This window comes from Megalops cyprinoides, chromosome 2, assembly GCF_013368585.1.
Source record: "Megalops cyprinoides isolate fMegCyp1 chromosome 2, fMegCyp1.pri, whole genome shotgun sequence".
In the NCBI taxonomy this organism is placed as follows: domain Eukaryota; kingdom Metazoa; phylum Chordata; class Actinopteri; order Elopiformes; family Megalopidae; genus Megalops; species Megalops cyprinoides.
The window spans coordinates 19860381-19888085 of NC_050584.1; the positions used below are offsets into that span (position 1 = coordinate 19860381).

General features: G+C 39.7%; 2 protein-coding genes across 3 annotated transcripts; one reads left to right on the forward strand and one right to left on the reverse strand.

The window, feature by feature from the left end:
- Positions 1 to 1804: 1804 nt before the first annotated feature.
- hacd1 (3-hydroxyacyl-CoA dehydratase 1) lies at positions 1805 to 12018 on the reverse strand. 2 transcript variants are annotated; one of them, XM_036520716.1, is made up of 7 exons: positions 11872 to 12018; positions 8013 to 8130; positions 7415 to 7433; positions 7219 to 7307; positions 6196 to 6311; positions 2795 to 2973; positions 1805 to 2203 (listed from the first exon to the last, which is right to left on the reverse strand). In XM_036520716.1, the coding sequence occupies exons 1-7, from the start codon at positions 11988 to 11990 to the stop codon at positions 2121 to 2123; spliced, it is 723 nt and encodes a 240-aa protein (XP_036376609.1). In that variant the 5' UTR covers positions 11991 to 12018; the 3' UTR covers positions 1805 to 2120. The 2 variants fall into 2 exon arrangements, with proteins under 2 accessions (XP_036376609.1, XP_036376608.1); XM_036520715.1 differs by having other exon boundaries at positions 6196 to 6317.
- A 2855-nt stretch (positions 12019 to 14873) lies between these two features.
- On the forward strand, positions 14874 to 27365 carry stam (signal transducing adaptor molecule (SH3 domain and ITAM motif) 1). Its single transcript, XM_036520714.1, has 14 exons — positions 14874 to 15057; positions 16571 to 16655; positions 20491 to 20566; positions 21008 to 21103; positions 22030 to 22176; positions 22784 to 22874; positions 23508 to 23700; positions 23827 to 23921; positions 24032 to 24120; positions 24908 to 24995; positions 25098 to 25152; positions 26087 to 26240; positions 26511 to 26653; positions 26963 to 27365. Exons 1-14 carry the CDS (start codon positions 15018 to 15020, stop codon positions 27183 to 27185), a joined length of 1575 nt encoding a protein of 524 aa, XP_036376607.1. The 5' UTR covers positions 14874 to 15017; the 3' UTR covers positions 27186 to 27365.
- The last annotated feature ends 340 nt before the right edge of the window (positions 27366 to 27705 follow it).

Below are 27705 nucleotides of genomic sequence, written 5' to 3' on the forward strand. Positions count from 1 at the left end.
CTCAGAAAAAATGACTTAATGATTACAAAAATAACATTACATTCCTGAGATGTGTGTAGCTACAGTTCCAATGTAAAAAATGAATCCAGTAATACCCCACTTTGTTTGGTAACTGATACTTTATTTCATTCTTCATTTCCAAGCCCTGATTAAAAGCACATTGTCGATTAATTTAAATACATGGCAGAGTCATGAAACAGTCCAAGAGCATAAAAATGAAAGTTTGAAATGAATGTCTTCACAGTTTTTTCCACCTATTAATTCACGTACCATTAATAATTCATATCCATCCATAATCCACATCTGTATTTCATCCATATTCAGTCTTTCACTCAGCTGCACAGAAGATTGAAAAGATCTCACAGTAGCACCTTTTGTAGAATACAGGGGAAATGAACTTTTACTGTTGACTTTTTTGGGAAAAAAAACTATGATGCCCATGTGCCCATCTAGTCAAACACCATACACGGATTTACATGTTTTTTGCTTTTCTCGTTTGATTTGTGTCCAGCTAACGTCCATATTCGTCACAATGAAGTCTCAGATTGGATTCTAAAAAGGGCACAATATGTATGCGATGCGACCTGATTTTGCAAATTGGATGCAGTTTGTTTATTATGCCACTATTCAGTTTCCTGCATTTTTAAGGAACATCACAATCACTGTAACACTGTGGTTGGAATTAATAATGAATTTTTTTCCACCTGCAGATTAAAAATGAACAATCTGCCCCTACTGCTATTTGCACTTGTTTTGCCATCTTCGATCTGCAGATAGGATGATCTGGTTACTGTAGAAGATGCACGAAGTCAAAAGAGGCTAAAAGTAGGCTGCATAAATGGTAACAATCTAATGATATGACATTAATCTAACTCACTGTAAAAGCGTTCATTAAATATGAAATGTATGCTTTCCCCTGTGGTTCAGGTTCTCTCTTTCAGTTGGCTTGCCTGCTTTCTACATTGATTTTTTCACTGTTAACCCACAAAGAATTGTTCCATTAAAATACCTGATCGGATGTTCAATGTGTTTTGTCACTCAAGCATTATGTAACATTGTATGTGGTAGATGATAACAATAACATTGCTCTTAGTATCACTACCTTACATGAATTACCAATAAATTAAAAATAAAAATGATAACTCCACTTTCAAAGGTGAATGATGCCACACTATCTGTCAAGAAATAGAAAATCCTATATACCAGTAGTTACGATGGTGAAGCTGGCATGAAATTTAGCAGATCACAACTGTAGCTGTAGGCACTATCTGCTTAAATTGCACTTCTTTGTTAAGTTCATTAGACAGTGTTCGGTAAACATCGCAAATAAGAGGCGCTCATAAACAATAAGAGCTGAAAGAAAAATGATCAAAGTTGTCATTTGAACAACTTGCAGCATGTTTCATCATCTACGTCATGAGTCTCTCCATCCATGGCACACAATCATTACCGGTGTAGGACTAATTTTTGACAACATTTATAATGTAATTTACAGATGGCTATTTAAATCTATACATTTTAATGGGTTCATACATCTTTGCTAGATGCTTAACATACAAATTATGAAACCTGACAGCTCGACATTACATTTTCACAAATGTGGTACAGTGCGGACAGTACATACAAGAAACACAGTACTGAACTAAGCTTAGCATTACCGAATTTCTGTCTGTATGGTATGCTACATTTTGACAGTGCTGTATATTTTGCCTTACTGTGGATGCAAAACAGTCTGTGAAGAATGGGCGGTCTATACTTAATGCTACTGGACGTTAACATATGAACATTCTTCATCTCTTGAGCACTTACAGTTTCCAGATGACAGAAACCCAAACACAACTTGTGATGTTACCCTCTTTCTCAATCGCTCTTCCCTACACCAGTGAACAGTATGTGGGTATCAAGGCTGACCAACTGAGTACTCTGATGTTCTGTGGAGGTAAAGGAACAGAAGAATCCACATGGTTGTTTTTTTTCCCGCACAGCCGTTTATTCCTGTTCTGTGATCGTTACTCTGGCTCCTTGGTGGTGTTGGGTGGGTGGATGGTGGTGGTGGTGGTATTGGCATGACTGTGCGGTCTTGCTCTTCATGAGAAAGCCAGACAGGCTGTGTGGTTGTTCTACTCGTCCTTCTCAACTATCACCTCCCCGTGAAGCACCTTTCTCCTTTGACGTAGCATATGGAAATATAGTTGTGGGAACACTATTGGCAGAGGAGAGAGAACACTTTTGAAGTTTGACCCATCGTTCAAAACTGGATGTATCCAACCTAAACAATTAAGCTTGAACTCCAAACTTTGAAAAGCGACTCTTCCAGTAAATTCTGAGGGTCTGATTTCAACGTGGAGGTCACCCAAATGCTGGGTGGAAAACATTGTCTGGGTGACCACAAGCAGTTAGTTTTGGCTTAAGATTAAAGATGACAGCAATGCCAATTCTAACCCCTGAAGAGAACATCAGTCCTGACCCATGGCTAAGTCTGAAGTAACATCTGGAAGAAAGAGGTCACTCCATTTCAAGCTGCTTATCTAAAAAAAGGTACAACACACCAGATGCACTGTCATTGTTTCCTACTTTTCCCTTCACAGCACATTTTTACATCACCAAAATACATATCATTTTAATAGCTATATTAGCCTCCTCATTTAAATAATAAACACATTTATGCATATATTTACATATACTTATAGTATACCTTCTGTGCATACCAACATGCAATTAATTATATATAGTACTAATTCTACTATTACATCAATGGCATGAGTGCCACAAGGGTGAAAAAAAAAGTTCTTACATGGGATATAAGAGATCATGACGATGATGAGGAAGATGTAATAGTCAAAAGAGACATTGTATTTGTTGGGGAGCCTCATTGAGAACATTCCGGACTTGCGAACGTATGGTAGAGCAGCGTAAATGGTCATGAGTTCACCAGCCACTCCAAGCGGGTACATGACGATAAACATGTTGTATCTGATAAGGGTGGGAAAGTGAAAAGGATGTGAGAACTACACCTCACATTCCCTTCAACAATATACACACACACACACACACACACACACACACATACAAAAAAAATTGCAGAGTTCAGTATATGCTCAAACAAGCTCAAGTATGTCACATATTCCAAATACGTAATGTCAAATTATGACTCACAAATAGCATACACACATACAGCAGTGTTATCAGACTGCTGCCCTGCTGCCGTCCTGTTGTCTATACACTCCATTCAAATAAGTGCTGTACCAGTCAAAGGTCTAGACACACCTACTCATAGAAGAGTTCTTTATTTTTACTATTTTCCACATTTTAGGATAATATTAAAGACAACAAAACTATGAAATAACGCTAATTATGCACTGACCCAAAAAGTGTCATACAAATCAAAATTATCTTATAATTCAGATTCTTCAAAGTAGCCAAAAAATGTATAAAAAAAATTAATTATGTTTTTTTGGAGAGAAATTCAAACATCAACTTCACTATTTGTATTTGTCTAAGAAAACAACATTGGAGCATTTAAACATACTTCCTTGGATCAAAATGTCTTTGAATGCAAATTTCCCATTATCTTAATCAGATGTGTCCAGACTTTTGACTGGCACTGTATACAGTGAGATAGTGTCAGTAACTGTACATCTCCTGCTCTCAGCATGCATGCTGCAGATCCTGCATTGCGATGCATGATTTACAACAGTCTCTCCGGGACCTCTTCTTCCCAGGTTTGACAACTGCATTAAATATGTCTTGTAAAGGCTCGGGAAGCTTTCATTATTGTGTTAAATCAAAATAAGCTTCCATTGATTCCCATCCATTTATTGTGGATAAAAATGAACTTGTGTCATATTTTGTAAGGACGGAGCTTTCTCATTGACAGTGCATTGCACCTGCGGAATAACTCATAGCAGCATACAGATGAGCATAAATAGAGTGAGTTCATATCAGGTGTCATGCAAAGGATGGCCAAAGTGTCTATGGCATTACACTGTCTGCCTATCTGTGTATCTACAACTCTTAATCTATTTTTTGAAATCAATGGTTCTCTTGCATTCAATATGCCAATCATTTCAGACACAGTCAAATTTTTTAATTCTATTAGTCTATTTTCACAGGCTGTAATCCCAAAAACAATTAATAATAATAATAATCAGCAATCATATTCTTTTACAGGGTCTTCCAACAAAAATTGATCAGAAGAAAAAAGGCTCCCAGCGATTCTCCCATTAGCCAGAAGGTATTCTATATTTAGTGACGCAAGGCTGTAAGAATCAAGCATTTACTCAAGAACGTGGCAGAGGCTGGGAGAACCGTCTCAGCGGATGTGAGAGAAATGTTGGGAGAGCATTCCATGCCCAAAACAGATGGTCTTTAAAACGGGAGCAGCTGAACATGAAACCCTCCCGAGGCTGGCTGTTTCTTCCCAGCTTAAAGGAGCCCATCAGGATCACAGAGGAAGAGGGGCCTGGGTGTCTTAAGAATGAAGAGTAGCCTAGACAGCAACTGCCAAAGACCAGCCCACACTGAACGCCCTGCAATGCCTGCCTTTGGAACCCTTACAATCAAACCTCATTCTGTCTCCGTTAAGAGTATGACATGAGCATATAAGGGCCTTTGCAAGTCTACAATACTTGTTTCTGTTATGCTGATCCATTAGGGAGGAACTGGTGGTCAGAGGGACTTTTGACCCTGACTCAGTGCATAATTTACATGACATAGTATACTCCTCTACCATATCATATTCACTCTGACACAACTGCCCCAAATATGCATTACTATTCTCTTGGTGTAATTTAGGGTGGGCATGGCCACATTAATAAAATAACAATTCAAATAATTCAGAATTCTCTTTCATTTGAGTCTGCACTGTAGACAAACATCACGGGGAGTCTGTGTTGAAAGCCCTGTCGGATATACTGAAACTGAACTGGTATGTCCTTTCGGTATCAGTGCCAGGATACTATCACTTGGAATGATTTACTGCTGAAACTTGTGCCACTGCCAGTTACTTTGAGGAGTAAGCTGAAGTAAGTGACATAACACAAACACCTGGAAAGCATTTCTTTTCCACTGTCTGATGGCTTGCTGGCTGGGGGAGAACTAGCGGAATTCTGGAACTCGGATTGGCATAACTCTGCACGCAGGCTGTGATTGCTTTTTCATATTAGCCTGCGTAAGTGCAACGGCAGAACACTAGAACAAAAAGCAGAACAGTGTACCGTTACAGCAGTCCACTGACATATAAAGAGAGTGATCATAGTGAGAGAATAAAGATGATGCAGAGACAAGAGAAATCTTAAACAGCTTACACATAACAGGCTTATGGTGTATGCATGTAGCATTTAATGACAGTTTCGGAAATGGGTTTGTTATGCCAACGTTGTCAGTTCTATTCCCATGGAAGGCATTGCTGTTGTACCCTTGTGCAAGGTTCTCAACTTAAATTTTTTCCAGCTTTATAAATGGATGAAGTGGAAAATGGGAACAACATAAGTTACTCTGCACCTGCTAATCAGTGTAAAGTCAGTAAATCATCCATATATGAACCAGAATTAGGTAAATGGTAACTTGAACAACAGCTAGTTACTTTCATCCGTATCTTGAGTGTGGTTTCTTTGGTTTATAGGTTTTGTGTGTGTGGGTAAAACAGCTGACCGCTGCACAGGCAGTATTGCAAAAAATCACACAAGAGCAGAGCGGCACAGACACCTAAAAACCCAGCAGAAATGTATGTGCTGAACCACCCTCAGCATTTTGATATTAATGTCAACCTATACCCTCTGTGCCTTGCATCTAATGGGCTTTACCAACCAACCATGAAGGGGCCTGCACAAGACACTGAATTCTGTTTCTGTTCCACATTTTGACTGAAATAAATGCCCTCATTTAAGTCAGCTCAATTAGGCCTGGATTCAGACTTGGCGAGCCAAGCTGAGGCAGCTATCCACTTAGCCGCTTCAGCAAAACCACAATATTTTTTTTTTTCCAAAGTGTCTGATCATTGTTTCAAGGGTTACCAGTTAGTTCATCCATGTCCCTGCAAGCTACAAATATATGAAGCCCATGCAGACTACTTCTTCTGACACTGATAGAAATGCATATTTTACCATTTTTTGCACATAAACACGTCATGCATGCAAAATAAAAACCATGCCAGCTACTCAGACAGCACCCCAAACACTACACAACCATCTCCACCTGGCCCATTTGATGAAATATGGCAAGTGGTTGAGCAGATTGAATGTATAGAAGGAATATCTGGTTATTTCTGTCACCGTCCACACGACCAGGAAAAGGACAACACTCTCTTCATTCTGGATCTTCCAATAAAAGTCAACAAGGAAGAGAAAAATACAGGAGAGAAAAGGCATAAGGCAAACTGCATAAGTGTAATATAAATATTCATGATGAGACTGCCTGGAGTTACAGGCACTGATCTCACCTTTAGTGCCCTTCTTATTTTATATTTCAGTCCATATTTGCATGCAGGATTTCAAAAGCAGATGGTTGGTTGTCAACCTGCTTAGGCATTATATGCAATATCAAGAGTTTATCTAGAGCTCTTTTACATTTTACTTTAACAAACAAAATACAGAATAAAGTACTGAATAAATATGAGAAAAGCCACTAAATAAAGAAGTAGAAGCCATTTCGAAGGCTATAAGCCATTGAGAAGTAGAAGCCATTAATATTCCTCTACTTGTTATCAGAGAGCAACACCAATGAGAATATCAGATGGTCAGGCGGTTTAATACTTTATCCAGGATTGTATTTGGAAGTAAAAAAATGTCTATTGATGGTCTTCTATGACAACATAACAAGGTGGTCTTATGCGGATGTGCAAAATGCCATCTTAAGACCTTAATCAGATGAAATGACAAGAATCTAAATTGCTCAAACATGCACAGGCACATAGTGGAACAGACATAAAATGACACAGATGTCTGTTTGTATCACAACAGCCCATTATATTGAAATACACTTTACATCTACATACGAAAAGACTATGAATTATAAATTATAAATGACTGTTTATATGGTTAAGTGGTCATAAATGGCTGTGAATGCTACTATATTTTACCAAGTATTTGAGTGCTACAAAGTGTTCAATAGATCACACATACTACATAAATCCTGTATTGAGAAGATTGAAGGTTTTTTAGTCTAAGGCTATACAGAAAATGTATGTAGTGAAAATAAAGATTGAAATGGAAAAGTCACCTGTTTAATGCTGTTAGTAACGAACCAAACCATGAATATTCTCGAACACACTTGGACCCCAGTCACGATCACAGATGTACGCACCATTCCTTAAGGAAAGAAAAGGAAAAAAAAAAAACATTTTAAGCAGTGGTTTATTCAACCAAAAAGGTAGCATTTAGAATACATACCAACTGCACAGATTTAGAATACATACCAACTGCACAATGGATAACCTGAAAAACAAGGCATAAAAATAAAATCAAATAAAGCATTCATGCAGTATATCACGTTAAGTACATAATCTATTGTACTTAAACTATCACTTCCACTGTTGATCAGAATAGAATGTCTGCAAAAGTACAGCAAGCCAGGGTATCACAAAGGTGCTTGAAGTGCAATTAAGAAGTGCTGAGTAATGAGTGGTCTGAACATGAATTAAGCCTTCATCAGCCAATACAGTCACTGCACCCTGAAGATCGCACCTGATGCGAGTGAAAGCTTGAGGAAGCATATTGCACTGTCATTCTCTAGGGCCTTTCAAACCACCCTTTTATGTAAGTCACCTACAGCATCAGCATTATCGCTAATTCCAATCAGCACATAACTGTGTCCCACATGACTCAAATCATGTAAACTGGATGGAATCAGAATCCATCTCAATCAGAAAGATCTGCATTGACCAATTTTCAGAAAATTAACTCAGCCATACTTTCAAATTGCTATCTCTTGACAATTTTAAAACGGGAAACAGATGGACTATCTTTTGAAATAAAGCCCCCTGAAATAATTAATTGCATTGAAAAAAGTCTTACCTCAAGTAATGCAACAGTCTGGAAAAACTTCAGTGTCCTTGATATACTTCTGTAAAGACCCTTGTGTGTCCCTTTCTGTATGTAAAACCGGATCATTGCCACAGCCAACACCAGCCACCTGTGTCAATACATAAATATAACAACTCTATTTCATGAATGTGTATTGATCAGTTCCTGGGAACGGGTGACTTTCAAAATAGAAAGTATGACTAATCATTGTGTGAAGACATTTTTCTGTTAATATATACTGTAATTATCAGGTTGTTCATTCACTAGCGTACCCTTGTCTAGTCAGTTTGCACGAGTTAAACTAGGGTAGGGCTTGAATAGGGTTATGCTCACATTCACTGGTCTGGGAGTGTTGTTAGCCTGGTCTGACACTGTTGCTCATTTAACCTGAATGGTACACTGATGTTCTATTCTGCTGGAAGTCGGTCTGGAGAGCATCTGCTAAATGCATGTAATGTAATGTATTTAAGCATCCAGAGGAGCACTTTTTCCCTCTCAGAGGAAGCAATACCACTGAAACCCAAATGGAATTCCAATGGTCCCTCTGGTTTGTTATCATAAATGGAAAAGGATCCCCTTGTTGAAATTTGGTCTGGATACCCACACATTCTATAGAGAGGGTAATCGCTAGCATTTGACCCCTGACAGACTAGCGATAAATCTGTCATTATGACATTGCTATAATCAGGACAGAGCGTAAACACATGCATGCATCCAAGCTATATTCTGCAGTTTATGTCATGGGATTGTCTCATTCTGTTACACACTGATAGGAATGAAAATAACGAGCAACCTAAAATTCAAATTCCGTGTTTATCCTATCTGTAAAATGATACAGCAGCTCTCTCCACCTTATACTAGGGAATAGCTGTAGTTCTTTGAGTTCATTCTTGGTCTCTAAGAGAATGGCATAGTAGTATGATACAAATGAAGACTGCACTCACGAACCACTGTCAGGCATCACATAAACACCACAGTGTCAGGTAATGTTGCTATTTTAGATCATTTGAACCTCTGTGTTTATGTTAGTTGGATGTAAGTTGCTCTAGAGATTTTTGTTAGGTACCATTTACAGTTATATGTGCAGTAAACTGTATATACATTCATCTACCAAATGAATACTCTTACTACTACTACTCCTACTACTACTAATAGTAGTAGTAATAATAATAATAATAATAATAATAATAATAATTGGTGGTGTGGCAATGACTATCCAATAAAACCACCACCTGTGTATACAATTCTGTGTGAGAGGAGGTCAGTTCTGCCAATGCTCTCAGCAGGATGTGATCCCTGGGGCACTCCTGGTACTCTGCGGGGTCTGTGTGTTTTAGTTTAGATTTGTGTCAATGCCTGCTCTTATTTAACCAGTGCTGCATACAAAGTCACAGGAAGAGAAAAGGTCACACATTTTCTCAATTCATGAGAATTAAGAACTCATACCAGCTGCCCACTTTGGACAGGAAGTGAGACTGATCTCCTCTTAAACAGAGGATGGTCAGTACAGTCAATTAACAGTGGTCACATTGATTGAAATTAAAATCACATTGATTTGCAAGCTTCAGGGGACAATTTGGAAGTAGGAATGCATGGCATCCTTATAGAACCATGTGCAAAAATACACATTTTAACAACTGTAATGAAGCCTGGCTATACAGTAATCAGCATAAACTGATGTTTGTGCCTTTGCAAAAAGTTGCAGAATTGGGAATGGACATACATGAACACATTTAATATTTTATGCAACCATGTCATCAGCTGTGCAGGTGTAATAATTAATTGCACATATGGCAATATATTAAATCAAAATATTGTTTTTCTTCATTTTAATATTTTATGTGGCACAAAATTATTACTAGATACTTGCAGGGACATACATTAACTTTATGATATGCAAGCAAGATGGTCCCAAGAACAAAACACACACACACACACACACACACACACACATATATGTATAATATATAATTGTAGTAGAAAGTAGAAAATCAGGGAAAAGTCTATCACTGCCCATGCTCATTGGGTACAAAATAGACTAAGCCCAATAAAGCAGTGCTGGAGTACCAGGATAATAAAGTTTTATTTGTGCCTAATTGTAACTGTACAACCCTCTGCTGTGCAGTCTGGGCTGTTGGAGGGTGACTTGGGGAGAAAGCACTATGGCAGGGTGGCATGGGACAGCACATGGGGCACGGTTGGTCAATGACAATGCATAATGCAGGCACTGAAGGGCAGACACACACAACACAACCAATCACACTGCATAAGTTCCAGTTACTCCCATATTGTCTCTAGATACTATTGTGCTTACAGCCTTGCTTTGGATTCATTAACAAATAAGGCACATAATGAAAGACCAAGGTGAAAGGAACTATTGCTGTCCATTTCAAATGAGAGGGAAAAGATAATTTTGTCCAAAATTCTAACTGTAATAAATAAATTGTGTTTTTACATTCTATTTTTTTTCACATTTGTATGGAGAAGACGGCCAACCGGAATTAATACAAACTCCTGACAACATCCAAACCTACAATTCCTCCACTACACTTTGAAATCTAGTGCTGGCCGGAGGGCCACCTAGGGCTGAGGACCGGCTTCACCCTTAGCAGTAACGGTAGTAAATTAATTTGTGTTTGGTGTGTGGGTACACGTTTTATTTAATCCTAGTTAGACAGTTTCAGACAGCTCCAAGATACACTTAGAAATATCATATAAACGATAGAGATTTACAAGTAACGTATCTCATAGCCACATGACACCTCCAGCGGATTTAGATGATAGCAGTGTAATGTCAGTCACTAATCCCTGCAATTGCCCTTAGGAGCCTGTTTACTGACGAATGCGGAAACATGCATTCAAAAGAGCAGTGAAGTCGAGATAATAAACTCCAGACTGACTGGTAAACTGCAATGGCTTCTCATAAGAAATGTAAAACCAACCTATGACTTCGGTGGTGTGTGCCTGCCACAGTGCTACTCTCTCACATTTCATTTCAGTAATGGTTGCACTACTGAGCAATAGTTGTCATTAATTCAACCAATTTTGATGAATTAGATTATAATTGCTCTGAATTATACACATTGCGGTAATACGTTACAACAGGACAAAATATGATCATATAATGAAATTCAGTTAGCAACATATGTTGTATATAAATCATGCTCATTATTTCTTTATGATCACTAAGTATACATTACGCCACATGTTTGAACACTCCTGCACATGAATTCGAATTAAAATATCGCATATGAAGTTTAAAGCATTCTAATTCAAGACACATTACAATAACGGTACGGCTTTATCGGTACACCAGACAAAGTTTCGTTGAGACTTTTTAACAGCTCTACGAGTAAATGTTGTCGAAACAGTGCCGTCTTTATTTAAAGGTTGACAAAGTCCTAAAGTTATTAAAATCTGCCAATTGAGCATTTCGCTCTCCCGAACCGCAGCTCCAGTGTCAGAGCACTGTCTATACTTATCACTGCAACTGTTGAGATTGTGGGCATGACACTGACACCGTATAATCGACCGTATTTGGAAAGGCTGAACTTGCTTCGGGGGCCATACAGGCAACGCCGTTACAACGCTTCTTGTATCGTTAGAGAAACTCAAAAGAAACGAAATAACTTCTCCGTACGTATTAAACTGGCAAAAACTCTTGCTTTTATGTATGAATCTCTGTCAGTCCCACGCAGCGGTAACTGCTGAACAGAACAAGCACTCCAGCACAGTCAGTCATTCGGTCCTATAAACAGCAACACGCTTGCATGTACGGCTCCACGGTGCATACGCCGAAGGGAGTGGCGACTCATAAATAATTAGCTTATAGTAATGATAATTCACATACCCGGCGGTCATGGCAATGTTATAAAACGTGAGCCATGCGGTCGCGAGGGCACTTTTCGTTCTCTTCTTGTTGTTGTTTTCCTTTTCCTCCACCGAGCCGTCCTCCTCGCTGGACGCCATGGTACCGGGGACAGAGTGGGAAAGTCAGGAGCGGCGCAGGAGCGCAGCTGACAGCTGGAGGCTGGGGGAACAGCAGGGTCATCCATCCATGCAACCAGCGACACCCTTCTCGCGGGACTATTGCACCGACAAGCGTCCGCGGAGAGCGCGCGCGAGAGAGATCCGGCAGCTGCAGGATGGGGAGGGAACGCACAGCAATCCAGATTTAATAAGCCCGACACCTCTCATTAGTAAATAGCTCAGGTTAGGTTTTGTTCAAGTTATTACTACAATTAGCATCTCACGTTCAAATAACGGTCAAACCAGTTAATTAAATAACATATAAAGGGCCAAACTGTAATGCAGCACATGCATATTGTTCTAGGCAGATCAGTGGCCTGAAAATTTATTACAGATTTCCCCATCCCTAATAAACTATAACTAAAAGCTGATTTAACAGATACAATGCAAGTGTGTAAGCAGTAATTTTATTCGGATGAATAGATGAAAATATGTAAAATACTCTCTAAAATACTGTCAACAGCACAAGGGGTGATATCATTTTTGTCTTAAACCACATGTGATTGTAATTATCCAAAAATTAAATACTATAAATATAATTGTTTCTCCAGGTTATTGAAAGATTTCATTAGGTTTACATATTTACTCATTTAAACCTGAGTTCTAACAGTGTACCAAATCATGATTTAAAGAAAAACGTGTCATTTTGATAAATTGAAATTTCATTGCCTGAAACTACAGGCAGATCTGGAAATCACTGTTCTCCGTAGTAAATACCACTTAAGAAATGACGTCACATGCAAATACCAGATGCATGTCAGTAGTCATCACATGTGTAGCGACTCCTGCTTACATACACAACTATACTGAAGAAAACAAACCCTGCACTCGCACTTTTGAAGAAGACATAGTACTCTCTTCCAAACCTCCATACTGTACATTGTCTGAAACAGGTGGGTCCACGTCCCAGTCACCAAAAAATGTTAACTAGCCAGGAATTTGTATAGTGTGGAGGTTGTGGTATGGAAAGAAATTAAAAAAAACAATCCCCCTTCCTCTGATTGGATTGCTACATACCAATATTTCAATCCAAGATGAAAAAACTGAACCTTTTTACAAACTTTCCACAATATGACACCCCCAATACAAAGAGGGAAAGAAAGCAGAATTTTTTCCCCCTTTCCCTATACAGCACTATAAACCTCTACGCTCACATGCAGAAGCAGTGGTGTTTTGAAGTGTAAATGGCAGGATAGGCCCCCAAGGTTTCCATCACTGTCAACAGTATAATGTAGCTATGTGTTCTGGCTATGCACCGTAGGCAAGTATTGCTGTGTCATCATTTCAAGTAAGTGGCGTCACTCCCTAGATGCACAGGTCCAGGTCCAATGGTGGAAATAATAATGTAAAGCTAAATAGTGAGGCTTTTCCTGGTTCCTGCTTGCTTTGTTACTGGCTGGGTATGGCATGCTAGTGTAAAAGGGTTTGGTGCCAAACTGCAGCTAATTAGCTCCATTTGCTTCATACTTCTGGTTAGAAAGCAATAGTTTGCCTTAACCCTATTTTAATGAAGCTCAAAGGGACTGGGGCAGCTGCAATATTGCCAGGAAGAGGGTGCATCACAACACACTATGAGATAAGAGGCAAACTTAAATCAAGAGCAATAGTTGGTTATCTCTAACAACATTAAGAAAGTTTGACATCAACAAAATACAACCATGTCACATTGGCTGCATGGATGTTTTGTGTGTGTGTGTGTCTCTCAATGAAGAAGCCTGTTCTGAAGCCACAACGCATATTATTTACTCTTGGGACATCGTTTTGTGGATTATGGCATTAACTATAAGAGATAATGTTGATAAGAGCATTGATCCTCTCTGTGTTTTTCTGGTATATAACAATTTGGCTAGTGGTTATTAATGGTATTAATGTATTTTATCACTTTCTTTAAATCTGTAATAATTTAAATGCTCGGTATCAAATGTAAAAAAAGATAGTTATACATTATTTGAATACTCAATATGAACGTTATCGTTAAGAAATGTGTATGTCTTGGAAACCAGTCTTAATTGAGATAGAAATAAGTAATTGAATGTATTTACTGATTGATTTATTGATTTATCCGTCGTGTTAATGTATCCCATATCTTGTCAAATAGGCTACTTGTCAAAAACATAAAGTATCCATCGTTTTGTATCCAAAACATTGAATATTCACAATGCACCTCTTAAGGGAAACTACGAAACCAGCTACAGTATAGTTTATGCAATCATTTAACAGACTGTGTATTACATTTTGGAATTACACCGATATCTGTAATTTGTGTCCACTGGGAAAATATATATAGCCTGTACATTATATATATATATATATATATATATATATATATATATATATATATATATATATATATATATATATATATATATATATATAATCGAAAATTAGTAGACTGCTGACAATTTAGGATATATTTAGGGCGAATATGCTTTACAAGATTGCGAAAATAGCTGTTACACTATCATAAATTTATAAGAGTTTAAAAGGTTCTAAACGCGCCACTCCGTCTATCACTGCAACAGCGAGTTCAATAGAAGCCAATAACAAAAGCATTAGCTACACAGTCATCTGATCAGTCACCTGACTGAAAATGATCTTAGCAAAATAATAATAATAAAAAAAGAAATCAGCGTTACATATACTACGAACACAGATACTGGGTGGATGCCGACTTAAAACACAATCAATCAAAATAAAAAGTGCCAAAATTTAAATCGCACAAAACCGAACTGGACGAAGAGAAGCCAATGGAGCTCGTATTTTAGTTTGGCTGAACCAGGCACCGACAGAGCCACCCTGTTTCCCAGAATGCTTTGTCGCCGCTGCAGGAGTGTCTGAGTATTGTGCTTGTCTGTTTTTTATATTTATGTAGCTAGCTGTATATTTATTTATTTATTAAGCAAGTGTTGTAAGGAATAAGAAGTCGAGGATAAAGAGGACGGAACTGTTTTGATTTTGATTTCTGCAATGCCTCTCTTTACATCTAATCCATTCGACCAAGATGTTGGTAAGTTGAGAGCTGTCACTACGCGCCGGCTTTTGTTTTGTTTTCTCACGCCTTTGGGGTCTTACAGCTTTCTCTGATGGTGACCTACCGTACTGTTTGGTTTCAGACATATAATTTACTGTTTACCAGTGTCTGCTCTTTTGGTTTTAACCCGAAGTGACGTGCTAGTCGTTATCTCGCTAGCTTTGTAGCTAACGTTATTCCCTTTAAATATCTCCCTAGCTAGCATTCGGTCTTACCAGCCAGATAGCCAGCTAACGGTTCCTAGCTGGCTACAATACTCGTCGTATTGATAAAGTGGGGGACTTGACTAGCGACAGCCTTTGGCTGACCTATGAATGAGTAGTACTTTAATTAGTGAACGTATAGCTAATAAACTTATCCACCGAGTGTTTACTTGGTAGAGTTTCAGCTGGTAGACTGTCTAGCTTAGCTAAGTCGCTCTCAGCGAAAAGTAGCTAACCTTGCCGGCAGTGATTTCTTTATTCGTTGGTAACGCTTGCTATATAGCGGCACTTGCAATGACGGTGCACTTGTCGGGTTAACCCGAGGAGAGAACCTTGGAAGCCAAAGGACATTTTCTGTTTTAAGATAGGAGCTTTTAACTATATAGCTAACGTTAGTCGTTCAGAGGTAATTGTAACTACGCTAGCCCGTGAGGTTTTTTGTTTTTTGTTTTTTTTGTTTTTTTTGTTAAGCAGGCGTGCAGTGTATGTTAGCTTGTGGATAGTTCGGTGTAACCTTTGTTTCTCCAGTTTCCCGAAAGCCAAGGAGGTTATAGAGCATGCGTTTTCCTGCCATATGAATGTTGACCCTCAAAACATGCCTTTTGCTTACACAGCATATCAGACCCAAGGAGCCAAAAGTTGTAGGCTGCCTAACGTCACTGCAGACTGAGAACAGCTCCCTTGTAGAAAAGAAGAAAATATGTTTATGTGCAAAAAAAAAAAAAAATCTTATTGATGATATGGGGAAAAACATTAAAATCAGAAAAAAAACCCTCGATCTAATTCAAATATGAGGGCAAACGCCATACGTGGACATTGCTATCGAAAGATATTAGTTATTTATTAACCTCCTGACTGACCTTCTGAAGCATTCTAGATTACAGACATACTCTACGTAACACAGTTAGAATGAGTCATTGTTTGTGTCGGATTTTAATTTGTAACCCCTGCCTACATGTAGGTTGTATGATATGTCATCAGCTGGCTATATCGTTAAATATTTCTCCTGCGAATATTGAGTTTTGTAATATTCAGATGTTTGTTTATTCCCTTTGGTTTGCATTTTGAACATTTCTGATGAGTGTACTGTAAACCCACAATAAAGATGTGGCTGAATGAAAGGTGTGTCAACGGCTGCCTGCTCTGGGTGCTTCTGTACCATTGTAAATAATTGCTTATCTGCTTGTTTGCCTTTCATGTTAATGCATAAATTGAAGATCAAGAAAAAAATGCATTTACAGGCTTATTAATCTGCATTGTATGCTAAACACTCACTTTTTCTCCAGAAAAAGCTACCAGTGAGATGAACACAGCTGAGGACTGGGGCCTGATACTGGACATCTGTGACAAAGTAGGCCAGTCACGCACAGGGTACGTCTGATGTAGTCCTGGCACCGTGTTTTGTGATGTGTGACACTAATGATGATCCATTGGGAAATCTTCAGGTGGCAGTGTGTGTAGTGTTGCCTTTGAAAGCTTCCTCATCCTAATGTAATGTGGTGGAAGCAGCAAAACAACATGGTCACTGCCTCAAGAGAGGGCTAATTCATTTCAGGTTGCACTGAAAGGGTATCTGCCATTTTAAAACGGGAGAAAACTGGTTACTGGCTTGGGTTGCTGCGGCAGTGTAGCATGGTGGTAAGGAGCTGGGCTCATAACCGAAAGGTTGCTGGTTCAGTTCCCTGTTGGGGCACTCCCATTGTATCCTTGGGCAAGGCACTTAACAAAGAATTGCCTCAGTAAATATCTTGGGAAGGAAAAAGGTAACCTGTTCCTTATACACTGCCAGCCTTTAACTTTATCCACTACAGTAACCTTTTATTTTGCCAGGATTCTGTTGTTATAGGTAAATATTTTTTTACATCAGAACTCCAACAGAATTACTAACAGCTCCTATCAGTATTTTTCAAAATAATGTTCATTGTAAAAGTATGCTTAAAAGTAATATTCTCTGGTTCTTGTTTTGTAAACCTGTAGCACTGCACATAAGGAGACAACATTAATTAGACAGCTGTAGTCTTAGATGCTGTAATTTGTTGGCTTGGTTCACTGTAAGTATCCTGTTGTTGCTCTGAACTGGAGTGGGCAACAGTTGGGAAGCCTAACTGCGGGATATCCACAGCCTTCAAGACTAAAGTAAGGCCAAATCAGTTGTATTTCTGATCTTTTAAACACTCACTCATATGAACAAATTAACTTCTCTGAAAGAAGCTTGTGGATCCCAGTCTACAGGTGAGTCATGGTTGGGATGGATGATATGGAACTTACTCATTCAAGTTTGTATCATTGCTCACACCTGTTTTGTAAAGTCATTCATGGGTGCATCTATTGCTTTTTTGTGTCAAGTGAACTTGGGCAGTTAATTAAAAGCATTCATTTCAAACCTAAATGGCCATTTTCACTTTGGTGGGAATCAAACCTTAACATACGTTCTTGTGAACTTTTTTCTTACATATAGTTCCATGCATACTTATGGAATTATGTCTTTGAATATAGAGTTGTTTTAAGGTATATGATCTTTATTTTGAATGAAAATAGATCCATTCTAGAAGAAGAATCGCATCTTTTTAAGAGAACACTAGCTTTGCTGCAGGGAGGGGGTGATTTTTTTAACAGTTCCATTCATGAAATGAGACTTCATGGAATTATGTGTGTACATGTAAAGTTTTTTTTTAAAGCACATCATCTTTATTTTGACAAGAAATGGATCCCATCTAGCACAGGAAGCACATCTTTCTGTGAGAACACTAATTTTGTTGGGACTTGTTCATTAAACGTGTGTGAAAAAACTTTTTTTTTTTTTTTTTTAAGAATAATACAGTGATGTAGGAATTGCCTTCTGTACCAGATTGCATGAGATACAATCTGTTGCTCATAAAGGCAGACAAAAACAAGCTAATACCAGAAATGTATTCAAAATTTTTCAGTGAATTCTTTGTCAGACCTAGCAGTTATGGAAAATCAGTTTGTCCCCTGGCTAGGTTTTGTTGTGACTGAAATGCAAGCCGTATTGGTAGTAGATCATTAATCGAAGGTGTTGTGTATTGACTCCTCAGTGGTTGTCTTGTATCTTTTGTATATATTTTTGTTCTACTAGAAGACTCATGTATCTTTCTGTTAACACATTTAGTCTGGTCATCTGTACTTCCGTCTTTTCTGAATTTGAAACAGCTTCAAATATGTTTGTCATTTTTAGATTAGGTGAGATTATCATGACAAGATAATCATGAGTTATTCTCTTCACAATATTCTTCAGGTGCATATTCAGACTGCACTCACACTTACCTCTAATGAAAACAGACTTGGCTTTAAATTTAATTCTTGTACTGATCAGGCCCTAAACAGGCATACGTTTTGTTGCTTGTCATCTTTATTTGGACATTTGCAAAATGTAGCATCCTCCTCTGGAAAAGATAGCAAGATACATGAGTTGATTTCGCTGAGCCAGTTCTTATTATCTGCCACCATCCAGCATGTTACTCCTTTTCACTCAAGGGCTCATGTTGGGAGCTGCAGATCCATACAGTAGAGCTAAGGGAGAGAAATCGTAGCACTGGCACCACGCCGTTGTACAGGAAAACCTCTGCCAGCGCGTAGGGTGGTCAGTGGCAGTGGCGGGCACAGAGACGTGAGCCCTTTTCACTACAGGGGCAGAATGAGAAAGTGCATCATTGCAGGTTCTAAAATTAGCTCCTCTCATGGCTCTCTGTAGAAATGGGTGTAAACCGAAGACACCACCAAATATAGTGCAGACCAACTAATCCTGATCCAGTTACACTCGTTCGAGTTAGTGTCCCAGATATCAAAGCGTTACAATGACTACCTGAAGGGAGGGAGGCTTATGTCAAGGTGCCAAGAGCTAGTCTGGCATTTGGAACTGAAGTTCATTTAGCTTGTTTTCATGACATATTAAGATTAATTCACTTTTTTAGCATCATTATTTTGCTTCATTTTGCTTTGTTTGGCAGGTTAATCATGCACATTCAAGCATTATAGATAGACCAGGAACGCTGTCAAAGGATTTGGAAAATTATATGATCAAAATCCTTTATAAAATTCTTTACTCTGCCTCTGAACCAACGCCTTTTTGATGTCCAAAGCCATTTCTTCAGCATTGTCTGTGTAAGAGCTGTAGATTAGGTCAGAACGACAATGTTCTTTACCCTTAATGCAAAATGCAAAGAACTGTAGACCACAGATGCTGAGAGTAGAGCACCAGAATGCTTAACATTACTATGGATTACCCTCCTTCTCTTTCTCTGTTACCTCTACTTTTATGTGCTCTAACGTTTGAAACAAACCCTCTTAACAATTTAATGGCTAGTTTACGATGGTTCTGCTTTTGATCTTGGTGTTGGTGAGTTCAGGTTTGATGGTGCCAGTCAAAACAATCTGAATAGTTTGTTTACTGGTTCATGTAATGGTGCTGAAAGCCCAGGACTACTTAATTCAAAATGACTGGAGTTTAGTAATTGGCTTATTTAAACAGGGTGCTTGTGATTCAATAGAGTATGACTTGCTTTATTTTTTAAATCAAGATGAATTCAGATGAAATTGAACCCACAAATACTTGAGCTCTTTTGAAAGTTAGTTTAACATTTAAACTGTGAATGCTTTCATCATCTGGAGTGTTAAATTCCAGAATGCTGTTTTCCTGAGGAATTCCACTACATTGTTTATATTATGAATGTTTTGGCTGAGTTGCTTGAAGTGGAATAAGGCATGGTTAGGATTGAGCGCACATGCAGTACTAATGCATCTGTAAAGAGCAGGAACAAAGTGCAACAAACGGGTTAAATTATACATTTTTTCCAACTTCAAATATAAAAAGGCTGGCCAGCCACATGTCATTATTAAGAGAAGCAGAAAGGGATCGGGTGTATTGGATATGTCTGTGTTGCGCAGTGAGAATACACAGTGCAACACAACCATACATGGCGATGGAGTCTGACTGCTGCTGTGCCTTTAAGTTAAAGGTTCGGGCTGAGGTTCGACTGTAGGATTCAGGCATCGGAGTGATCTGTTTGCTAACAGGGAAGCTTGGTTTTAGCCTGACTGTATAAATCCCACTGTAGTGTCATATCCAGTAAAGCTACATTAATCATACAATGGAAGACTCAAGATAAGAAAATCTTATTAACTGAGAAACTCTTTTGCTCTGTAATTGTGACTGCCCATGAATCATCCTCCCTCCCCTGTGTTGCAGGCCCAAAGAATGCCTTCGGTCAGTGATGAGAAGGGTGAACCACAAGGACCCCCATGTTGCTATGCAAGCTCTGACAGTGAGTGAATGCACATGCTAAGACGGGATAAGATGGGCAAATTGCGATTTGTGTTCGCCAGTTTGCTCTGCCTTTGTTTTTGCCAATTTATCTTTTTAATGCCGTGAACGTGGGGGGAGGGATGCAGGAGATGTGTGTTTTTCTTTTGACCGCATGATTACAACTAGCAAATTCTGCTCTCTGAGGAAAGGGTCACTCTCTAATCTGATACGAGTAGTTGGAATGTGGGACATAAGCCATATATGACATTTGATCCAAGCACAATATTTGTATTTAAGATGGTAATCTTTGAACCTCCTCAGAGCAGAGACTGGGCAGCCGATCTGTCAAACAAGAAATTATTGCTTGCAATTAAATGCCATATTACTTTAAATAGTCAAACTTGCATTCTTTTGTTGGCCACTAAGACTTTTAACACCTTTTTTTGCTTATGCTTTATAGCTTCTTGGGGCATGCGTATCGAACTGTGGAAAAATTTTTCATCTAGAAGTTTGCTCCAGGGATTTTGCAAGCGAAGTCAGCAATGTGTTGAATAAGGTAGGTATTAATCTTGAATGTATGCATTTTTTAATTTGCTCAGGACCATTTCCGGTTTACCTAAATGGCTTACATAGTGCTATTAGATTTGAAGTGAATTTAGTTAAACAAATCCAGTCAATAATATGACATTGTCCTTGATGATCATCTTGTGGTTATGTCACAGCATTTTGAAAAATTCTTTTATGAACATATTTATATGAAGTAACAATAGCAAAATTTAATGTTGAGCATTTAGCTGGTCTAATGACTGAAAGAATGAATTTAAAATCTGTCTTAATTTTTGTGGTGTCCACCATCAATAAAATTGTTTTAGGGGGTGCTGACTTCAAAAGAGTCAGAACGTGGGTGTTGATACTGAAGAAGGGGAAGAATTTTGTCTCATTTGTGGTAAATGTCAGTATTACAGTGATCATCTGATTTCATATCTTCCTCTCAAATATAATTGAACACGTGTTGGATATTTCCATGAGTGGCAAGGAAGAGTTACTTACTTACCATGAGTATATTGAATTTACCTGAATCAGACACAAGCTAGTTAGGATCAAATTTGGCAAGTGTTGGTATGGAGAAAATGTAGCAACCAGCATGTGCGCTGCTTATCTGAATGCTTAGGTCACACCATGAACACAGCCAAGTTTAGAGCTAATCTTCTCTTTAATGAGGCTGCAAAATGTTTTACACTTAAATTATGATGACCAGACGTCGCAGTTTATAATCGTCCTTGTTGTCTCAGGGCATGTGTGCTTGGTATACTTAGGACGCTGTCAGAAAGCAGGAAGAGCTGTTGGACCAGCTAATTCTGAAAAGTAAACCGAGGATACATGGCAGATGGGTTATGCCTGTTACAGATGGTGGGGAGGTGAGGGGGGGGGGGGTCACATTAGAATTTAATGTGTGTAATAACACAGTGCTGTCCGTCCTAGGGTCACCCAAAGGTGTGTGAGAAATTGAAAGCTCTGATGGTGGAATGGGCCGAGGAGTTCCGCAACGATCCCCAGCTCAGCCTGATCTCGGCCATGATTAAGAACCTAAAGGAGCAGGGGGTGTCCTTCCCCACAGCGGGCTCTCAGGTGGGTACAGCATGAAGAGCAGTGCTCATTACTCAGCAAGTCGGGTCATGCATTAGAAGTCTCGACTGAGATTTGTTACCAGTGGACTCAATATGGGCTTAGTGGTGAGCTTAAGGTTTGGGCTGGGCCTAAAGCCCATGGAAGACAGGTACTGTAGGCTTGGATAAAAAGCTGGTAGCTGGTATTTAGAAAGAGCTGCTAAATGCTCTTGAGCTTTACTCATTATGCATGTGCAGACAGCTTTCCCATGCTTTTCAAAACAGAGTAGGAAATGTTATGATGGTGACAGTTTGGACACTGGGGTGTGTGTATGCTGGAAGGTATACAGATATGACCTTTGAATGTCCTCAAATGCTCTGTAAAAGCCATGGAAAAACATGGAGGTGGCTTGAATTGATTGAATGACCAGAAATACCCTGTCGGCTCTCATTAGCCAGCAAAGTGAAAAAGACTAATGTTTGCTTTTGTGAGACTACCGCAAATACATTAAGGGAAGTGCTCATGTCACAGAGCTAAACTGGAGTGAGAATACACATGCTTTTCATCATTTAGTTGGAAATATTCAGTATGGCTCAGGGGAAAGAGCTTTTTTTGTGTTGTTTTTTAGGCAGCAGAACAAGCTAAAGCAAGCCCAGCTTTAGTAGCTAAAGACCCCTCTACTACAACAAACAAGAAAGAAGAGGAGGACTTGGCAAAAGGTAAGGTGTGCTTTTCAGGTTTGAAAATTGCTTTAATCTGCCCCTGTATTACATTATTAGAGGAACAGATCTACAGGCCTGCTGGCGTATATACTTTGTTAACCTATTTGTTAAACTTACTGAGGTGTTAATTGGAAGTAGATGTAATTGGTATGGATACACAACTTTCGTCTTTGCACTTGCCTGTAATGAGGGAATCTAAACCAGTTTTAACAGAGTGCACATTGCGTATGAACAGAAATGGAGCACAGATTTCACTGACAGGTTTGGTAGTGTGCCTTGTCAATCATTGAACTCACCATAAATCTTAAAGGCTCTGTTGCTGCCCAGCTCGATTGTGCAGTCCATAGTCACACCTTTGGCGCTCCTCCATCTTGTTTTCATGCAGTGTCAAATCCCCTTCTGCCTTGCTGTACATTTTGTGTGTCTGTCCAAGTTTTAGTCCTTGTGCATCAAAAGTACACAACCGCATACTGCCTCTGTTCGCTTTTTGGATGTTGACTTTAAAAGTTGGAGTGTGGGGAGGGGAGGGGTCCTGTGTCTTTTGGGGGATAAGTTTGCGGGATGTTTGGTAAGAGACGTGATTGGAGGCAGTGTGTGTATAACCTGGCCCCACACCCCTCTGTCTTCCAGCTATTGAGCTGTCCCTGAAGGAGCAGAGGCAGCCACAGGCTCCTCTCTCCTCCTTGTACCCCAGCACCTCTGGCCTGATCTCCAACCACAAGCCAGAAGGGAGGAAGGTGCGAGCAATCTATGACTTTGAGGCTGCTGAGGACAACGAGCTGACATTCAAATCTGGAGAGATCATTACCATCCTTGATGACAGGTAGAACCGATTCATCGCCAAGCCCGTGATCACTCTCTTCACTTCCTTTGTGCTGTCCCTGCTCTGTCAAAGCCTTTCAAAAGTCTTCTTTTATTGTTGTATGAATATTTTTTTTTCTACTCACAGTGACCCCAACTGGTGGAAGGGGGAAACGTACCAAGGAGTGGGACTTTTTCCCTCTAACTTTGTGACAGCAGACCTCACGGCAGAGCCTGAGATGAGTGAGTGCGCATTTCCTTCTCTACCGTCCCCCCCCAGGCTCATCTTCACTGCTTCATTTAGTCTCTCCACTCTTCGACGCTTCGTTTAGTCTCTTCCTTCTTCCCCACAGTAAAAACGGAAAAGAAAACGGTGCAGTTCAGCGATGAGGTTCAAGTGGAAACCATTGAACCTGAACCTGAACCAGTTTATATTGATGAGGTAAGAACAGTTTTCTTTTGCTTTAAACTTGTATCAGAACTGACAAGCTGAGATTATGCTCAGTGTGTGAATGTGTTGTGCTTGTCTGTTTCTTCTTTTACCCCTTACTAATTAGTTGTAAAAAATTGCTTGCTGATGTTACACAATGCAGTAGGGATGTAACAATATATCTAATTTCGCAATATCACAATAAAAAAATGTCTTGATGCCGTCGTGGGACTGTGACGGAATCTACCAGGATATTACATGGTTATTTCGCTAGTATAGCTGTGTTCTACTATCTCTCCTCACTGAAAATTGTATTGATTTGTTTTGCAATTGTACATACATAGTTCAGTCATTCATTGCCAAAGATAATTCATGCCAACTTTTGCACATGCTTAGGTCATGGCTGGCTACTTTTATTTTATTAAAGAAGGAAAGCAGAAGCACTTTAAGTTAAAGGAAGAACAAATTTTATACGAATAAAAAATGCTGATTTATTATTTAATAAAGGACATTTTTTCAAGTCATCATTTTTCCTCGTTTTTTAATATTGTGATGAATATCATGTTGTGGACTTTTTGTTGTGGTGTTATCATCCCTAACATCCCTACAATGCAGGTATGACAGTACTTGTAAACCCAGGAAGGGCCAGGATTTCTGCTCCCAGCCTCAGTTACTCCATCTTGTGAATGCAAATTATACACTTGCAAAGGAGACTTTAAGCAGTCTGAACTGTGCTCTCGCTCTGAGTACGCCGACAGGTTCCAGGTATGTCACAGCATGGTTTTGGTTTGTCCTCTAGGAGAAAATGGACCAGTTGTTGCAGATGATCCAAAGTGCCGACCCCACAGACAATCAGCCAGACGCCACTGACCTCCTGCAGCTAGAGGGTAGGCCAAAGCTACCTGACCTCACGCATGTCATGAAAAAAATCACCCAAAAGTATAGCATGGAGTCCCAGCTTTGACTGTCTCTATTTTTTTTTTTACCAGGTGCTTGCAATCAGATGGGCCCCCTCATTGATCAGAAGCTGGAAGACATTGACAGGTACTCAACCTGAGTATGAGCTGATAATTGACTGTCAGAACTGTTACAGTATTGGCTAATGCTGTTTCTGAGCTTTAAAATACATATACATGTGTATTTTTAAATTAACAGCATTAATTTGGAGGACAATACAACATTACGTGTGCATGTATCACAGTGTCACACCAACAAAGTTTGAAAAAAGAAAGCTTTTGAGGATAACAGAAACCAGAGATATACCTTTGCAATGAGGACTGGAAACATCATAGAAATATCAAAGTAATCAAAATTTACCTGGGCCATATTGTAAATAATATCAAACAGATAAATTCTAAAAATAATCAATAACCTTCTTCGTAAATTTGTCAAAATTCCTTCATGAGACACAGACTAGCTGACAGTATAGTCATTGCTTATTTTAAGCCACAAATAAGACAAGGCAATAATTTTGAGTTCGATTGTCATGCAGTCATACTTCGCTTCAGTGAAGCTAACAGTCTAACAACATGTACATTTTGGATATGGAGGCTTGCTACATTGAAATCAAAAGAATGAAGCTTATAATGAAACGAAGTGCGGAATTTCTGAATCTCTTTAGAATCTATGTCCTGGTCAGACAAGAGCTTGGGTGCATGGGAAGAAAGGAAGAGCCTATATGAACTCTGACTCCCTCATTCACATTGGTCTTGTGCTTTATGTGACAGGGTAACCACGAGCAGTCTCATTTAGGCATGAAGCACATTCCAAAGGTCTAAAGCCAGAGATAAGAAAGTGGTGGGTGGGGTGTGTTTTAAGGAAGTGTTCAAATGATATTTTTTGAAAGATTTTTTTTTTTGTGGGCAGGGGAGAAGGTGGAGGTCGGGGGGTGCGGGGGGGGGGAGTATGGGCAGAGGTGTTCATCCTGACGTCTTGTAGCTGTGATGAAGCCCGTGCTCTGTCTGTTGGTCCCTCTCAGGAAGCACTCGGAGCTGTCGGAGCTGAATGTGAAGGTGATGGAGGCGCTTTCTCTGTACGCCAAGCTGATGAACGAGGATCCCATGTACGCCATGTACGCCAAGCTGCAGAGCCAGCAGTACTACATGCAGCAGCCCCCCTCAGGCTCCCAGCAGGTGGGTCATGGTGGCGCCAAGGCCTGGCAGCTTGCATCCTAACCTTAACTCTGGGCTTGTCTTACTGAAACCATTTTCTTTTCCATTCATTCAGGATCAATATGCTCAATGCAGTGTATTTTTTTTATTTTTATTTTTTTAGCTAGCTTTTTACTTAGCTTAGTAAGTACAGTAAGATTGTCTAGTGGGAGCTAGCTAGCTATGCTTTTATTGACCCACAACTGGTATAGAAAGAAATGTAGTAAAATGTTTTTAAACCCTTCTCTGCAGGTTTATCCGGGCCAGGCCCCTGCTATGGGGACAGTGGCACAGGGGTACAGCATGCCCCCTGAGCAGATGCCCTCACTCAGCCAGACGGGGCTGCCTCCAAGCCCTGGTCCCGGCCCCAGCATGGCCGGCCAGCCAGCACCCAGGTGAAAGGGGCAAAAGTACCCTCTGCACACTCACATATTAAGTGCATACATTTTATCTTAATAAAACAAATATTTACTTTAAATGGTAGCAAATCACCTCACCACTTTCTTCCTCTTCCATTATCATTAATGTGGACTAGCGCTACTGGTGATTAACATAGCTCCAACAGTTGATCTCAGTGCTATATTCAGGGTGTATGTTACCGTCCCATGGTAATTTATTCCAGTGACTCCCAGTGTAATCATTTCTTAGGTCCACCCTGATTGCCTGCTGTCATCATTATTTTCCCCTTTGCATTCGAATCCCAGCATGATGGTGAATTCAGCCGCAGGTGGCGCGTATGTGGCCCAGTCGGCAGTCTACAGTCCCCCCCCACCCACGGCGGCTGCAGCTGACCACGCCTCGTACCAGGCCTCTGTCAACGGAGCCGGCAGCGTGTCCCAGATGCCCAGCTACACCGCCGCTTCCCAGGGCCTCCCGCACGCCGCGGACACCCAGCAGCCCCTCTACTCCCAGAAGGCCCTGCTGTAGGACTCCCCAGGGACCCTTGATCCAGGGAACCCTCTCAACAGGAATCTGGACTGGACTGTCAGCCTTCCCCTCCAGCAGGGGGCGTGGAAGAGCACCACTGGATCGGAAGCACACCAGTGTATGGCACCTGACTTGTGTCTGATGGAAAGGGGTTACCATAGCATTTTTTTTTCTTAAAGGAACACTATTTAGTGGAAGGATGCTGACTACATTAGGCTGTTTTATTGTGTAACCGTTGCAAGATTTTAGGATTACTAAAGACTTAATGCCAGTTTCAGTATGGCTGAATAAGAAATCCATGCATATATTGTACATATAATGGATTTTTTTTTGTCTTTGGCTGGCTACTCTGGCTTGCCTACCTGATCACATTAGCGTCTCTTTACTCAGTGTTAAGTTGATTTACATTTCAGTATATTTGTATGAGATGTAGTTATCATGTTTTGTAGTGTATTTTAATTTATATTTGATTTTATTATTATTATAAAATATTATTTTTAATGCACAACACAGAAAGGAA

Excerpts from the sequence above, each read along its gene's own strand:
- hacd1 (XM_036520715.1), bottom strand. The coding sequence starts at position 11,990 with ATGGCGTCCAGCGAGGAGGACGGCTCGGTGGAGGAAAAGGAAAACAAC. Across the intron at positions 8,131-11,871 it reads AACATTGCCATGACCGCCGG|GTGGCTGGTGTTGGCTGTGG; the intron begins GTATGTGAATTA and ends GTATTGACACAG. Across the intron at positions 6,318-7,218 it reads TTACTAACAGCATTAAACAG|ATCCAGAATGAAGAGAGTGT; the intron begins GTGACTTTTCCA and ends TTTTATTGGAAG.
- stam (XM_036520714.1), top strand. The coding sequence starts at position 15,018 with ATGCCTCTCTTTACATCTAATCCATTCGACCAAGATGTTG. Across the intron at positions 15,058-16,570 it reads TCCATTCGACCAAGATGTTG|AAAAAGCTACCAGTGAGATG; the intron begins GTAAGTTGAGAG and ends CTTTTTCTCCAG. Across the intron at positions 26,241-26,510 it reads CCCCCTCAGGCTCCCAGCAG|GTTTATCCGGGCCAGGCCCC; the intron begins GTGGGTCATGGT and ends CCTTCTCTGCAG.